General features: G+C 38.4%; 1 protein-coding gene across 2 annotated transcripts in view; it reads right to left on the bottom strand.

The window, feature by feature from the left end:
* GRB14 (growth factor receptor bound protein 14) overlaps positions 1-14471 on the bottom strand; it is a 132399-nt gene that overhangs the window by 37806 nt on the left and 80122 nt on the right. For both annotated transcript variants that reach the window (XM_004375576.1, XM_012555304.1), the window contains one exon: positions 10116-10272. In XM_004375576.1, the coding sequence (XP_004375633.1) occupies positions 10116-10272 (157 nt within the window). The remainder of the gene's footprint in view (positions 1-10115; positions 10273-14471) is intronic.

Genomic DNA, 14471 nt, shown 5'->3' with positions numbered 1-14471 from the left:
TTCACTGAGGTCTTATCTTAATAGAATGAAATATTACCAAATAATTATAACTACTTATAATTCTCTTTTCTATCTAAGTTTCAGAAGCATTTTCCTTAAAACAAAAGAAAAAGAAGAGGAAGAAAAAACGAAGAAGTTTCTTCTAAAACTGTTGATTTAACTTCAAAGCCTTTTTAAAAACCTCAATCCTCCAAGAATGGAAAGTGTTCACCTGTGACCCGCCTGGATTTCTTTGCTGAATCCACTGAAAGTACAGTGTGGGGCTCAAAGAGAAACCTGACTCCCCACTCTTCTCATCACTTGATAAGAGAAGACACAAAAGTGGCTTTTACCTGTAATTCACCCAGAAAACAATTCTTTGTATACCTTTGTTACAGAAACTCCAGAAGACAAATGGTCCTTGTACTTTTCTGTGCTAGGCAGAAACTACATACATTTTGTCAGTCTTATTTTCAGATAAAAATGAACAGCCTCTGACCAAGCAAAACAAAAACTGGAGAAGCAAAGAATTAAACAGGCTCAATTTCTAAAAGGTTCCTTAACCTAAGAAATTACTTAATACCGGCAGGATCCCCTGAAAAAATGCCACTGCCAGATTCAGCTCCCCAAGTGCAATAACAGGAAAATCTTGACACTTTAAGCTTGATGGCTATAGAGGCCTTGCAGCTCATTCTTCAGCAAATGGAAACAGTTCTCATCTGAACTTAGACCTAAGAATCCCAACGTGTATTCATGTAAAGCCCGATTTTTCCATAAAGTGCTTGCATATATATTATTTCAAACTGACTAATCACCTGAAGAGCTTAGAACCATTTTCCATAAATTCTAAGTTATCCAGCGTACCATTTAAGGACTAAACTGGGGAAATTTCCATCTGGAAATGGTGTGTGATTCCTGTGGCTTCTTTCCTGAGCCTCTTCCTTCTATGCTTCTATCACTTGTAATTCATCCCTTAAATTATGTGGTATAAATACCTTACAATTTAATGCAACTTAGTTCAACATTTATTTGTCCTTGATTATGGGACACAAAAATCAATATATTCGCAGGGTCCCAACCCTCACAAAATTACCATTTAATTTTAATATTATGGTTACCATTAAGATAGTCACAGAGAATGGTACAGCAGCACAGAAGATGGGCACTGGAGCCAGCCTGAGGCTTCAGGAAGTGTGTCTGAAGCAAAGTCTTTGAACGTCCCTTTAAAAGTTTTTGACATTGTATCTATTTCTTTTTTTTTTTTTTTCCCTATGCACTAAAATAATACATTTCCATTACAGGAAATCTGAAAGTCACAGACAAGTAAGAGACAATTAGAACCATCCTTAAACTTACCAACCAGGAATAAGCACTTAATATTTTAGAAAACTCCCTTCTTATCTTTTTCTCTGAGTCTGTAGGAGTGTATATGTATGTATTTTTCATAACATTTAGGGAACATTTTATAAATGTTTATACACTGCTTTCATTCAATCACCATTACATCCTTACATTTGCCCATATCAGTGTTGAAAGCAAGAATTTCAAAAATATGATCAATAGCTATATAACATTACATCCTACAGATGTACCATAATTTATAACTTCCCCTTATTGTTATACCTTTAGGTTTTACTTTTCTAGTTAATTGATACTACAAATCATGTTGCTTTGAACAGCCTTTCATCTAATTCTTTTCCAAAATTTGCATGTTTCCCACACCCACCTATAGCATTTACTTGTGGAGCAACAACTCCCAAGACACGGTTCATCCCCAGCAATGCTCACGCCCCCTGCACCAGTCTGTTGCTTCTGGGATTTGCAGTTTCCTAATGGATATATAGGCCCTGGGTGGCACAAATGGTTAAGTGCTCAACTACTAACCAAAAGGTTGGCAGTTTGAACCCACCCAGCAGTACCTTGAAAGAAAGTCCTGGTGATCTGCTTCCAAAAGGTCACAGCCTTGAAAACCCTATGGAATAGTTCTAGTCTACAACACACAAGGTCACCATGAATCAGAATCAACTTGACAACAACTAGTTTAAACTGTTTGCTGTTGCTTTTGTTTTTAATGGATGTATGAGAATCAGAGGCATTAAGAAGTACCTTGGTCATCTCAAGAAACAGCTTTTGAGCAGCAAAAATCTTGAGTCTAGAGATCAGCTACATGGAAGAGGCAGATATGTCTCCATGCCTACTCTCAGATGGAAAGGGCAACTCTACTCAACAAGGCTAAAGGTGGGGTGACCTCCAGCTGCTTTTCTCTCTCTCTGCTGTCCCCAGATTGCAGTACTCAGTTATCTGTCAGCTTGGACAGTTGAGAGTTTTCATCTTTATGTCGTTTTCATAGATGTTTTCTGGAAAGGGTGGGGGGTTACAATTTACAGTAATTCTCAGCTAAAATAAGTAAGCCTTAGGAAGATGTATAGTGGTTAGGCAGAAGAAGAGTGGGAAGTTCATGAGAAAGGTAACAGCATGAGCAAGGATACCGAGGAGCAGAAACTGTGTAGTGTATGCAGGAAACTACAGGCAGGTGTCCAATTTATAAACTAAGATGGACGGAGGGGTGAAACACAAGGCTGAAGACATGAGGGGGTAGGCAGGTCACAGGGCATTACAAGCCTCATTATGGAACTTGGACCCTAGAGTATGGATTTATTTATGCAGGAGAATCAGGTCTACACTCAGATGGAAAATTCCAGTACGATCAGAGGCAAAAGTACCAATTGTGAGAATAATGTAATACTCAAGGAGAGAGATGATGAGACCTGAACTCAGGTAGCGATACTCATGAGAACATTTAGAAGGAAAAATCCGCTGGAGCAGGAGGTAGATTAACTTATAGGCACTTCCCATTCTTTGCTGGTTTAATATTTTCTGTCTCTGGCCTGCATGTGCCACCGGGGACTGCATGTCTCCACCCAGCTCAGGCCAGGTGTACATGATTCTATACAGCATGATGTAGAGTGCCCCATATCCTAAAGGCTTCGCAATTAACTTCTGCTGGTGATGAGGGAGGTCATAAGGTGGATGGCTGGTGGGTTATAAATAGCACAGAAAGTAAAATGTGTATCAGTTTCAGACAACAGGAAAAACACTTGTGTCTCTTTTGTTTAAAAAAAAAAAGGCAAAGTGAAGGAGAAGCTCCAAAGCAGCTGCTGCAAACTGTTCTCACTGCAGCTGTGTACTGCTTCAGTCTTAAAGAGATAGTGTGGGTATAGCTGCACACATAAAAACAGTTTCATTAAAAGCCTCCAGCCATGCATTTTACTTATTAAAGCCACTCCACAATGATATTCACAACGGAAATTTCAGCTGCCCCTCATGATGACACTAAAATACAATTAATTTCTCTTCCAGAGGAGTCTATACATATGTGCTTAAAGTATTGTGTTAATTGCTACTACTTCATAGTATGGCTTCCATTAGGAATCAAAATGGGAGCAAGACAAACATGGATCCCATTAAGTGCCAGAGGACTTAAAACTGAAGTCCCCCCGCCACCCCTTCTTACACTAATTAGACAACAGGGAACTCCATCTGGTGAACTACAGTGACACCCAGTGGCTAGGAAGTGAAACATGCCAGTCACAAAACGTGGTTTATTACATCGTGACAGAATAGGAAATATATGTTGACATACTCATATTTTAAATTCAGTGTCTATAAAACTCTGTATACAACTAGAACCTCATCATAACATGACTCAAAAATAGGCAAATCAGAGATTCATAACAAAATCAGGATATTTAAGTGCCTTCTATGGTTTGTTCTGCCTATTAATATCCTCAGCCATGTATATTAATAATTATGTGCAGAGGATATGAAATATTGGTACTGTAATCAAAATCCCAAACATATTACCATTCATGTTGTTTATAAATTCAGAATCTGGTAATTTCCAACATGATCCTCTTGCTCAGCCAGAACAGTCTGGTCTAAAGTGAAGCAGGTGGGATCAGTTCAATAACAGTAATTTCAATACTATCTGCGTAAGGAAGGTTCTCTGAAAATGTTCTTGGGGGTTCAGAATGTACTTCTATATTTATTACATGCATGAGAAAAGCAATGGAGAATTAGGCAAAGAAAAACCAACCACAGTACCCCAGGGGCATTTGCCTGAGCTATTAAAAACCAAACCAAACCCACTGCCATCGAGTCAATTCTGACTCATAGCGACCCTGTAGGACAGAGTAGAACTGCCCCATCTGGTTTCCAAGGAGTGGCTGGTGGATTCAAACCGCTGACCTTTTGGTTAGCAGCCAAGCTCTTAACCACTGCACCACCAGGCCTGAGCTATTGGCAGGAGGAGAAATCAACTCGTCTCAATGGAAAATGCGCAGACTTTAGAACCTGACAGAACCGAGCTTTGTGCTATGTTTGACTTTGGACAAGGTATTCCACTCAGAGTCTCTGTATTCCTGTTATGTAAAGTGGTGATACATACCTGACAGGGCTGCTGTGAGGATGAGTATTAAAGCATCTCTCAACATTAATGTAAAACATCTCACTTGGCACCCTGTACATATACGATGCACATTAATAATATCTATTACATATATGCATTCATATTAAAAAATACCAGTAAGATTGTGGTTCTCTTTGCTATAGAAAACATCACTCTGAAAACAGACTCTAGGTTCCATTTTGAATGCAAAGTGTTCCTCCTTCTGACTTCTGTAATTTGTGGTGCACTTTCAGGGATCAGAAGCAACAAGAGTAGTGCATCTATCAACAGCACAGAATGTCTCTGTGAAATTGCCATGAGCTTATCCTGGTCATTAAAGTGAACCAAAGTGCAGAAGAAAATTTTCAACCTTGTCTATCCTAAAAGCCAAATGCTCTTACCTGTAACGCTTTAGGATCTCACAAGCACTAAACCTCATAAATGTGCAGACCATGTGTGAAGAAGGTACAAGGGGGCATGCACAACTAGCAGAAGTGAGAGATGGGCAAGGATTGATCCAGGGAGCCACAGGTGGTTTGAAGCAAAAGCAAAACAAACTTACTTAGCCATCTAAAGGTCAGAACATGAACTCTGGCCTCCTTAGTAGGATACTTTTAAAAATAAATCAGATCATATCACTCATCTACTCAAAACCCTCTTGTTAGTTTCTGTCTCACTAAGGGTAAAATCCAAGTCCTCTCAGTGACCTATGAAACTCTACATGATGAGGCCCTGCAGTAGCTCTATGAAGTCCTTTCCCGTTGCTTTCCACCCTATTGACTCCACTCCAGACACCCTGGCCTCTTTGCCTGTACATGGCAAGCACATTGTCATGTCTGGGCCTTTCTACTTACAGTTCCCTCTGTCTAGAACAATCATTTTCCATTGAACTGCAAGGCTTGCCTCCTCACCTGCTCAAGGTCTCTAGTCAAAGGTCATCCTCCCAGGGAGGCCTTCCTTGATCCTTCTGTTTAAAGCACATCTCCCCCATCCATCTCAGCACTCTCTACCCCTCTTCACCACCTTCCTTTCCTCCTGAGTGCTTACCATATAACAGAATACAGATTGTATTCGTTTCTTATCTTTCTTCCTCCACTAGAACGCAAACTCAGAAAGGCAGTGATTTCTGTCTGTTTTGTTCATGCTGAATCCCCAAGATCCAGAATATAGAATAGACTTGGCACTAAGCAGTCATTCAATAAATATTTGTTCAACTTGTTGGGGAAGGAAACAGGTGAAAGCAGGGAGAGTTTCTGTGGAATCTATAAAGTAAAAAAATTACAACAACAAAAAAAAAAAACTAAAAATGCTTAGGATGTGTTTTTAAGTGCAAAAAACAAACAAACCAACCCCACAGAAGGTAGTCTATAAAAGTGGATAAATAATATAACGGGAGATTATGTTAAAAGATAGAAAATAATTCAAGAGTTTTTTTTAAATGCTAATAAAAGTTGTCTCAGTGTTGTAAAATTTTGAATGATACTGTCCACTTCTTAAAAATAAAGATAATAAGTTATTTGCAAAAAGCTGAATTATATTTGCAGATATAAATCTAAAAAAGTAAGTACCATCCCCTCCTTTTTAGAATTCTATTCACTGAAAACTCATCCTCTTGGTTAAAGAGAGGTCAAGAACATTTCCTGAACAATAAGCAGATTGGACTTGCTGGTCATCAAAGTTTTGGTAAATGGTTTGTCCCTCGGTTCTTTTTATCTGTAGCATTCCACAGAAGACTTGCTGGTGGAGGTGTCCACGGCCCACTCTGTTGACAAAGGGCATTTGCAAGTGTATATTATGTTCAAAAGGGGAAAAAAACCTCTCTTTTTATTCATTTTAATATGCATATGAGGAAAATATTACTTAATACTTCTATTAGATTGAATAAATATTACAAGAGTATTTATAAGCTATGTAAGAAAAATCAAAGACACATCAGTTTTATGTTTGCGGCTGAGGAAGAACATGGCACCTCAACTCCTGCTATACTGCTAGATCAAGAAATGGAAGCTGTTAAGTCTAATAAATGTTAGTATTGGGGTAGGATTAATGTTTGTAATCTTTTTCTGCTGCTTTTTCTATGAGTAGAAAACAAAAAGAAAAAGGAGACAAGAAAGCTCTGGAACTAAATTTCTCATAAGCTTTGGACTAATACATGGTTGATGAAGCCATGAGAAAATATTCTCACATCTTTGATTTTATTTCAGCAGTTTCCAGAAAATAGAATAATGAAGAAATATACTTATATTCCTTACTTGATGTCTGAAACTTTAAATTTAGTATGTAGCTAAAATTAATTCTCAATGTTCCATTTTAAGCTTCTACAGTAAAAGAGTTGTGCATTTTATTCTGTAATATAAATAATTTGCAATGGTCTCAATGAAAATGCTGCTTGATTTATAGAGGAGATTTTTATTACTTAACTTCAAGCTATTTGTTGGGGATAAACTGTAGCGACTATAACAAAAAAAAAAATCTGTCTGCCAAAAGAAATTTTTAGGAGTATAAAATACTGTAATTATAGCTTATGTTAATCAAGAGCGATATTCGTACATGGATATTCGTAAATGGAATAGTTCAGAATATGATTGACATCTATTAATTTACACCATACTTCTGGATGATTATAATGAATAAAAATTAAATTAGTCACAGATGGCAATGAAGGAAATATATTCCAAGCTTTTTCTGCCCTCAGAAGGTGAGACTGCAGGTCACACTGGCCACTGCTGAGTGCCTTCAGAATGCAGATTTCTTGGCTGGCAGGTATGTAACGACCTATGCTCAGCTGTCAGGATCAGCTGGCAGTGTCATAGCTCATCAACAGTTATCAACCGGGGACAGCTGAGGTTCAGAATCTCTATGGAGATTGTCAAACTATGCAAGTTTCTCCACAAACTTCCCACTGTCCGCTCCCTGAGATTGTGACATATCCTTGGACAGCAATCTTCAAATTGGAAGCACACAAACTTTCTGGAATGTTCAGGGAACACAGGTAGTTTTAAGTGAGTCACTTTCCAGAATCTCCTTTTCCACCAACGTCATCTTTAACTCCATTTTATAAGAGAAAGGCAAATCTCTCATCCAAACTGAATTTTACTATGGTGCATTGCTCTGGGGTGTAAAAACCTCTAATGCATCAAAGAAAAGGAAAATTTTATATATTGGTGTCTATGTGAGAAAGTGAATAACTCTAATGACTAAGTATAAAATTCTTTCATAAGTCTTTAAGCAAATTGAAGGACTAATTGAGCTGTCACTTTTTGATGATTTATTACTAAATGTTTTTGACATATAATAAAGGAGCTTATGATAGGCTGAATAATGGCCACACAAAAGATATCCACGTCCTAATCTCTGGAACCTGTGCATGTTACCTTATATGGCAAAAACTTTGTTGATATGATTAAGAATCTTGACATGGAGATATTATCCTGGATTATCCAGGTGGGCCCTAAATGCAATTGTAAGTGGCTTTAAAAGAGAGAGGTAAAAGGAAATTTGACACAGACAGAAGAGGAGAAAGCAATGTGACTATGGAGGCAGAAACTGGAGTGATGTGGCCACAAGCCAAGGAGTGCTGCAGCCATCAGAAGCTGGAAAAGGCAAGGAACAAATTCTCCCCTAGAGACTCAAGAGGGAGTGAGATATCTTGATTTAGCCCTGTAAGATTTAGTTTGGATTTCTGGAGTACATTTCTGTTGTTTTAAGCCACTAAGTTTGTAATAATGTGTTATATGGCATCCTTAGGAAACTAATACAGATGTCAAAGGACTGAATGGCATGGCTATTACAAACTCCTTCCATTTTCATCTGCTTAGGTGAACACATTTTTTAGCAATTATATTTGCAAAAATTAGAATAAAAAGAAGGGGCAACCAAAAAATATATGTGCAGGTATATATGTAGGCAGACATACATGTGTATAGGTATGTACATATGTGTGTGTATATAGGTGTGTGCATATGTATATGCATCTATGTGACTGTTTGCACATATATTCATATATATAATAAAACACAAAGAGGGCACAGTTACGGATACTTCTTAGACATAACCAAACACCTCAAGGGATTGGATTTCTGGGTTTGAATGATTAGGTCCACAGTCTAGTGGGACATCTTAGTCAATGGGCACAATATGGTACATAAAGTTATGTTCCACATCCTAGTTTGATAAGTAGTAGTCTAGGGTCTTAAAAGCTTGCGAGCGGCCATCTGAGATACAGCTATTGGTCTCTCCTCGTCCAGAGCAAAAGAGAAAGAGGAAACCAAAGACTCAAATAAGAAACTAGTCTACAGGACAAATAATCTACCCAAATAATGGCCTTATCTACCCTAAGACCAGGAGAATTAGATGGTACCCATCTACCACTACCGACCACTCTAATCAGTGCCACAACAGACGGACCCTGATAGAATGGGAGAAAAATGTGAAACAGAATCTCAAAATAGTACCAAAAAAAAAAAAAAACAGACCTACTGGACTGGTTCAGACTGGAGGACTTCCCAAGACTACTGCCCTCAGATACTCTTCCAACCTTGAACCAAAACTAACCCCTGAGGTCACCCTGAAGCTAAATAACAAATTGGCTCTAAAAATAATGAATGTCACCCGTAAGTAATGTGCTCCTTTAAAAAATCATCTATATGAGACCAAATGGTAAACAATTACTTTAAAACAAAAATGAGACTGTAAGGGGGTAGGGAACCTAGATTAATGGAAATGGAACAACCAGAAAAGAAATAATGAGAATGTTTACCCATTGTGAAGAATGTAACCAATGTCACTGAACAACTTGTACAGAAATTGCTGAATGGGAACCTAAACTGCTGTGTAAAACTTCACCAAAAATACAATGTTGTTGTTGCTGTCTGTTGCCGTTGAGTCGATTCCAACTCATACTGACCCTACAGGCAGAGTAGAACTGCTCTACAGGGTTTCCAAGGACTGGCTGGTGGATTCAAACTGCCAACTTTTTGGTTAGCAGTAACAGCTCTTAACCACACCACCACCAGGGCTCCAAAAATACAATAAAATATTATATAAAAAATAATTTAAAAAGGGGGGGGGATAAAATTATTGTCATTCTAGAAGAATGAGAAGTCTTTGATAATTTATTAAAAGATTTGAGGGAAAAAAAGCTCCCCACAGTTCACTACATAAAGATGCATTTCCAATTAAAATAAAAAGTTTACTCTTTATGTTGCCGACCTAAAAATGTACAGGAGTTACTTCTTTCTTCAAAAAAACTTTAGGGGGTCACTCCCATAAAGAGAAGCACTTCTATGGATACGTCCCTTGTCTACACTACAACCAACTCAAAAAATGGCCCAAAAAACAACTTATTTTATTAATTGCTCAAAAAAATTCATTATGCTACTAAAGATTATTCTGAAATTTCTTTAGCTTTACCATAAATTTGGATTCTATGTTTTAGCTCCAAAATTCCCACAGATCATTATTTAAACAAAGAGGGGTGGTATAAATTTATAATATTTCTGTCCTCGTTTCCATTTTGAGCTGCTCTGTCTCTCAAGCATCATCAACCAAAATAAAAGAGTAAAGAAATGGAGTACTCATAATTCCCTTCTGTCCATTTTTCTACATCTGAAGAAAAATCTTGGCCATATAAGCCACACTATAAGGAATAGAAAAGCAATGATGCAAGACTACGACTCTGTACCCTTACCTAGACCTATGTGAGGCAGGTGCTCAAAAAGGGTCCAGCTGTGGTCATCAATGTAATGATTCTTCAGGATCAACAGCTGGCAAACATCCCGGGCAGTTATGTCACTGGGTACTTCTAAAGCCCTGCTGGTTTCATCTTCACTATATACTTTAATTACCTGTGTAGAAAGAAACAGGGAAAAGAGCTAAAATATTCTATTAAAATATCATTCTAATAAGTCAGCAAACTTACTAGCTCAACTGATTACAAGTTATTCCTTGTACAGTTTCTTGTACACATGATTTTGTTATACAATGAATGAAAGTTACCTATCTAAGACTTATTTATTATATCTGTCAAAGTCACTCTGCCCCAAAATTTCCACTCTCTTCAGTGTCTAAGCTAAAGACCCTTCAACGGTCATTCAACGTCATTTCCCCACTTCTCTTATCTATTAAAAGAGTTTTCAAAAAGCAATGAATCTCTTACTATTATTTGAAAACTTCTATTCCATATTTAAATCTTGTAAATAATCCATGTTACATGAGCGATTGGTTCCTGGATAATATACTCAAGTAACGTAAGTAGTGAATAGAATCTAACTTTATGAAAAGATTCCTCCACTTCAGGTACAGACGTTTAGGCAGAGACTGGCTGGATGTTCACCAAATCCTTTTTCTTTTCTCCTTTGCAATTAGTAGTGGCCTGATGACTGGGCTCTAGTTAATGGAATGTAAGCAAATGGGATGGTGTACTTGAGGCCTAACCCATAAATCTCCCACGTATTGTCCTCCATTTCCTTTTGCCATCCTCCCACTAGATGGAAAGGACCACAGGGACCTCGTGGAGGGTAAAGCCATGAGATAGAAGGAGCCCAGCTAAGATGGGGCCCGAATGACTACTTGGATGGTGCCCAACCAGGAACACACATATCAGCCTCTGACATGAGCAACAAAGAAACTTTTATTGTGCTAACTCACTGTGAATTTGGATTTATTGATCAGAGCAACTAATATTACCCTAAATTATACATAATTAAAGAGAGTTTCATATACAACATCCCCTCAACATTTACTAAGCCGCGCTCTGTGCTAGAATTTCCAGCACAGATAACACCTATGACAGAAATACAATAACACACACACACACACACACACACACACACACGGGAAATAAGAAAACTCAATATAAGAAATACACCCAATTAAAAAAAAAGACATGTTCAACATTTTTAGTAATTCAAATAAACGTAAATTAAAATGATGTATCAATTTTGTCCTATCATTCATTTTTTAATTACTCTTAAAGACAATGCAATGACATAGAGGCTGTCTTACAACGACTGGGGTGTTAGAAATTTTTGACACCTATTTGACAGTATTTATCAAAAGCATTAAAAGGTTATTCTTTTGACCCAGTGATCTCACTTAAGCAAACTATCTCATGTGGAAATGTGGAAAATGACTTTAGGCATAAACATGTCCAGCAAAGCATTATTTATAATTGTTTATATTTATAAATGTTCAACAATAAAAAATGGTAAATGACAGTGCTTTGACAAAATGGAATATTGTATTTAAAAAAACCCACTGCCGAGTCAATTCTGACTCATAGCAACCATACAGGACAGAGTAGAACTGCCCCATAGGGTTTCCAAGGAGCAGCTGGTGGATTCGAACTGCTGACCTTTTGGTTAGCAGCCAAGCTCTTAATCACTACGCCACCAGGTGTCTGGAATATTGTTCAGTTCTTAAAAATGTTATTCAAGATGATGATATAATAACTCCTAAAAAATTCTTGAGAAAATAAAATCAGGACATCAAAGTACATATTCATTAAAACAGTACATATTTACTTGTTGGTTTTGGGCTAGCCAGCACCCATCCCTCCTTTTTTTAACAGTATTCTGATTTTCTTTTAGACCACTACTCCTTCTTTCACCATCAGCCATTGTTATTCAGACAGCTCCACCTTCAGCTCAGTGATGGTGTGCTGGAGCCCTGAAACTGTTAAAACATTCAGGAACTCTGCAAGCCAGGCATCTTGAAATCAGCCATTGTGGGAGCATTTATACCACAGAAACAGGAAAATCCTACAAATAAAGTCTTTTTTTTTTTTTTAGCCAATTTACCAGTGTACTACTGCCCCAGCTCCAGCGTGGAAGATGCATCCTGACTCATCAATCAGCACCCAGAATGCCCCTGGCAACAATTAACAATAATTATTTCAGAGATGTATACATGGTCTAATCAGAGCCAATCTCGGTATTTGCTCAGATGACCATTAGGTGGGCTCTCTTTTCTACTGGATGAAGCCTGGGGAGATGAAGGCTGTACCTGCTACTGTTCAAAAAGAGAGTGACTGTAGGCAAACGGGCCCATATGGAGTAAAGCAGGCCAAGAGATAAAAAGAGAGTTCTGATGATATTGTTTGAGCCGCTGATCAAGGAACATTTGAAATCTTTGTGTCTGTATCATATATCTGCTATGAGGCTATAAGCTTCTAGTGGTAACATCCACCTACTAATCTCCCTTGTTCTAGTCCTGGCCCCACTCCAATCCATTCTCCATACTGCCAGCAGAAAAAGCTTTCTAATAGCCAATCTGATCAAGCCCCTCTGCTACTAAAATTCTTCAATGGTTCCTTATCCTAACTCAAGCAGCTCACTGCGTCTATTAAGGCCCCGTGGTAGGTGCAGGCCCTTTGCTAAGTGCTTTAATATAAGGATGTCACAAACACAGATGGTTGTTGCCCTCAGAGAGTTTAAAGTCTAGTGGGGAAAGCAGTATTAAAAAGCAATGTTTACAAAGTACAGCTTAGAAGTGCAGCATGCTACTAAATCATAAAATGGCGACTGGAGCGAGGTCAGGAAGAGGGAAGTGATAATTAAGGCAAGAACTGAAAGACGAGTGGGCAGTAGATAGCAAAGTGAGTTCAGAAAAGAGCATTTCAGGCAGAGGGAACAGGAGCTGTGCAAAGTCCCTGAGACAGGAGGAGCTTGGCAGGTTCCAAGAACTGAGAGGCATCCAGGATGCAGGAAGAGTAATCAGGGAGAATAGTCCTAAGGAAACTGAAGTGATAAGGATGATGGTAGGTTTGGGAGAAATAAGATTGTAAATTCAGAATTGACTTACGAATCATTAAGCTAGCTAGTAAACAAACCCATGGATATGCCTGATGGAGGAGAAGGGGAAGAACAAGGAGAGAAGAGGGCCTAGAACTGAATCCGGAGGAATTCCAATATTTAACAGCAAGTTAGAGGAGGAGCTAGCAAGGAAGCCTAAAAGATAAAGTGAAGTAGGAAGACAGCCAGGAAAGTGTAAGACCCCCCAGAATAAAATTCAAACTCCTTGCCAACACATCTACAGCTTACATACTCTTCATCAAACCAGCCTCATGGAACAGGTCACTCAATGATCCTAACCAACATGACACACACAACTCATTCTCTTTGTTGTGCATGGGGGCATCCTCTACCTGGAGAACATTTTTTCAATGCCCTTCCACTACCAACGTGCTTAATCTGGCAAATTCCCACTTATCATTTGGCCCCAGTTTTGATGGTGCTTCATCTAGAAAGTTTCCCTGGCAGCCCAAGGCTTTGTAATGTGCCCCATTTTGTAATTTTCTGCTTGCATGTCTTTCTCTCCAACTTGGCTAGTAAGCTCCTTTAAGGAAAATCTCTATTCACCATTTATCACGGTATCCCAGGCACCTAGCACAGGACAGTGAATGGTTTTATCCACATCTGTGGGATGAATGAACTTTTCAATAAATCTGCAAAGCCTACAAAAATGTTTTGTATATAGTAGACACAATATATTTTTCTAAAGCTAAATTAAAAAATGTTTTCTGATCAAAAGATTAAAGATGTCTCTGAAATATTTGGTAGGCGCTCTAACTCACAAAGATTATGATAATGATGCAAGCTCATTCTCATGAATACAGTTTGAAATTTGGCTAATTAAAATTGAGAGATATTTTCAAAAAACAAAAATTTCTGCCATGAAGTACAAGATTAATAAAATGTGTATCCTCGGGGAATTAAAATCCTTCTCCATAAGCAACAGACACACAAATTTTCATTATAAATACTCCAAGGTAAAAATTGATTCAATACTGCGTTAGTGGACAGTTCTGGGTTTCATTGAGGTAGCATAAAGTCATACGAAAAATGTCGTGAAAACACACTGTCAAAATCAGATGCTAAGCAGAGGTCCCCTTCCAGCTAACGCAGCGCGGATCCACCATCTTGGACTCCTATCGGAGACCAGCGAATGGGGGTACGAGAGAGCAGCCTCACGGAGCATCCAGAGGGAGACAAAACAGCCGGTAATTTGCGGTGTGCGCTTTCCCACCCCCCACTCCTCTTAGCCC

This window comes from Trichechus manatus, unplaced genomic scaffold, assembly GCF_000243295.1.
Source record: "Trichechus manatus latirostris isolate Lorelei unplaced genomic scaffold, TriManLat1.0 scaffold00037, whole genome shotgun sequence".
Lineage (NCBI taxonomy): Eukaryota > Metazoa > Chordata > Mammalia > Sirenia > Trichechidae > Trichechus > Trichechus manatus.
Note: the sequence above shows the minus strand (reverse complement) of the source record. Positions and strands in the feature narration are given on the sequence as shown.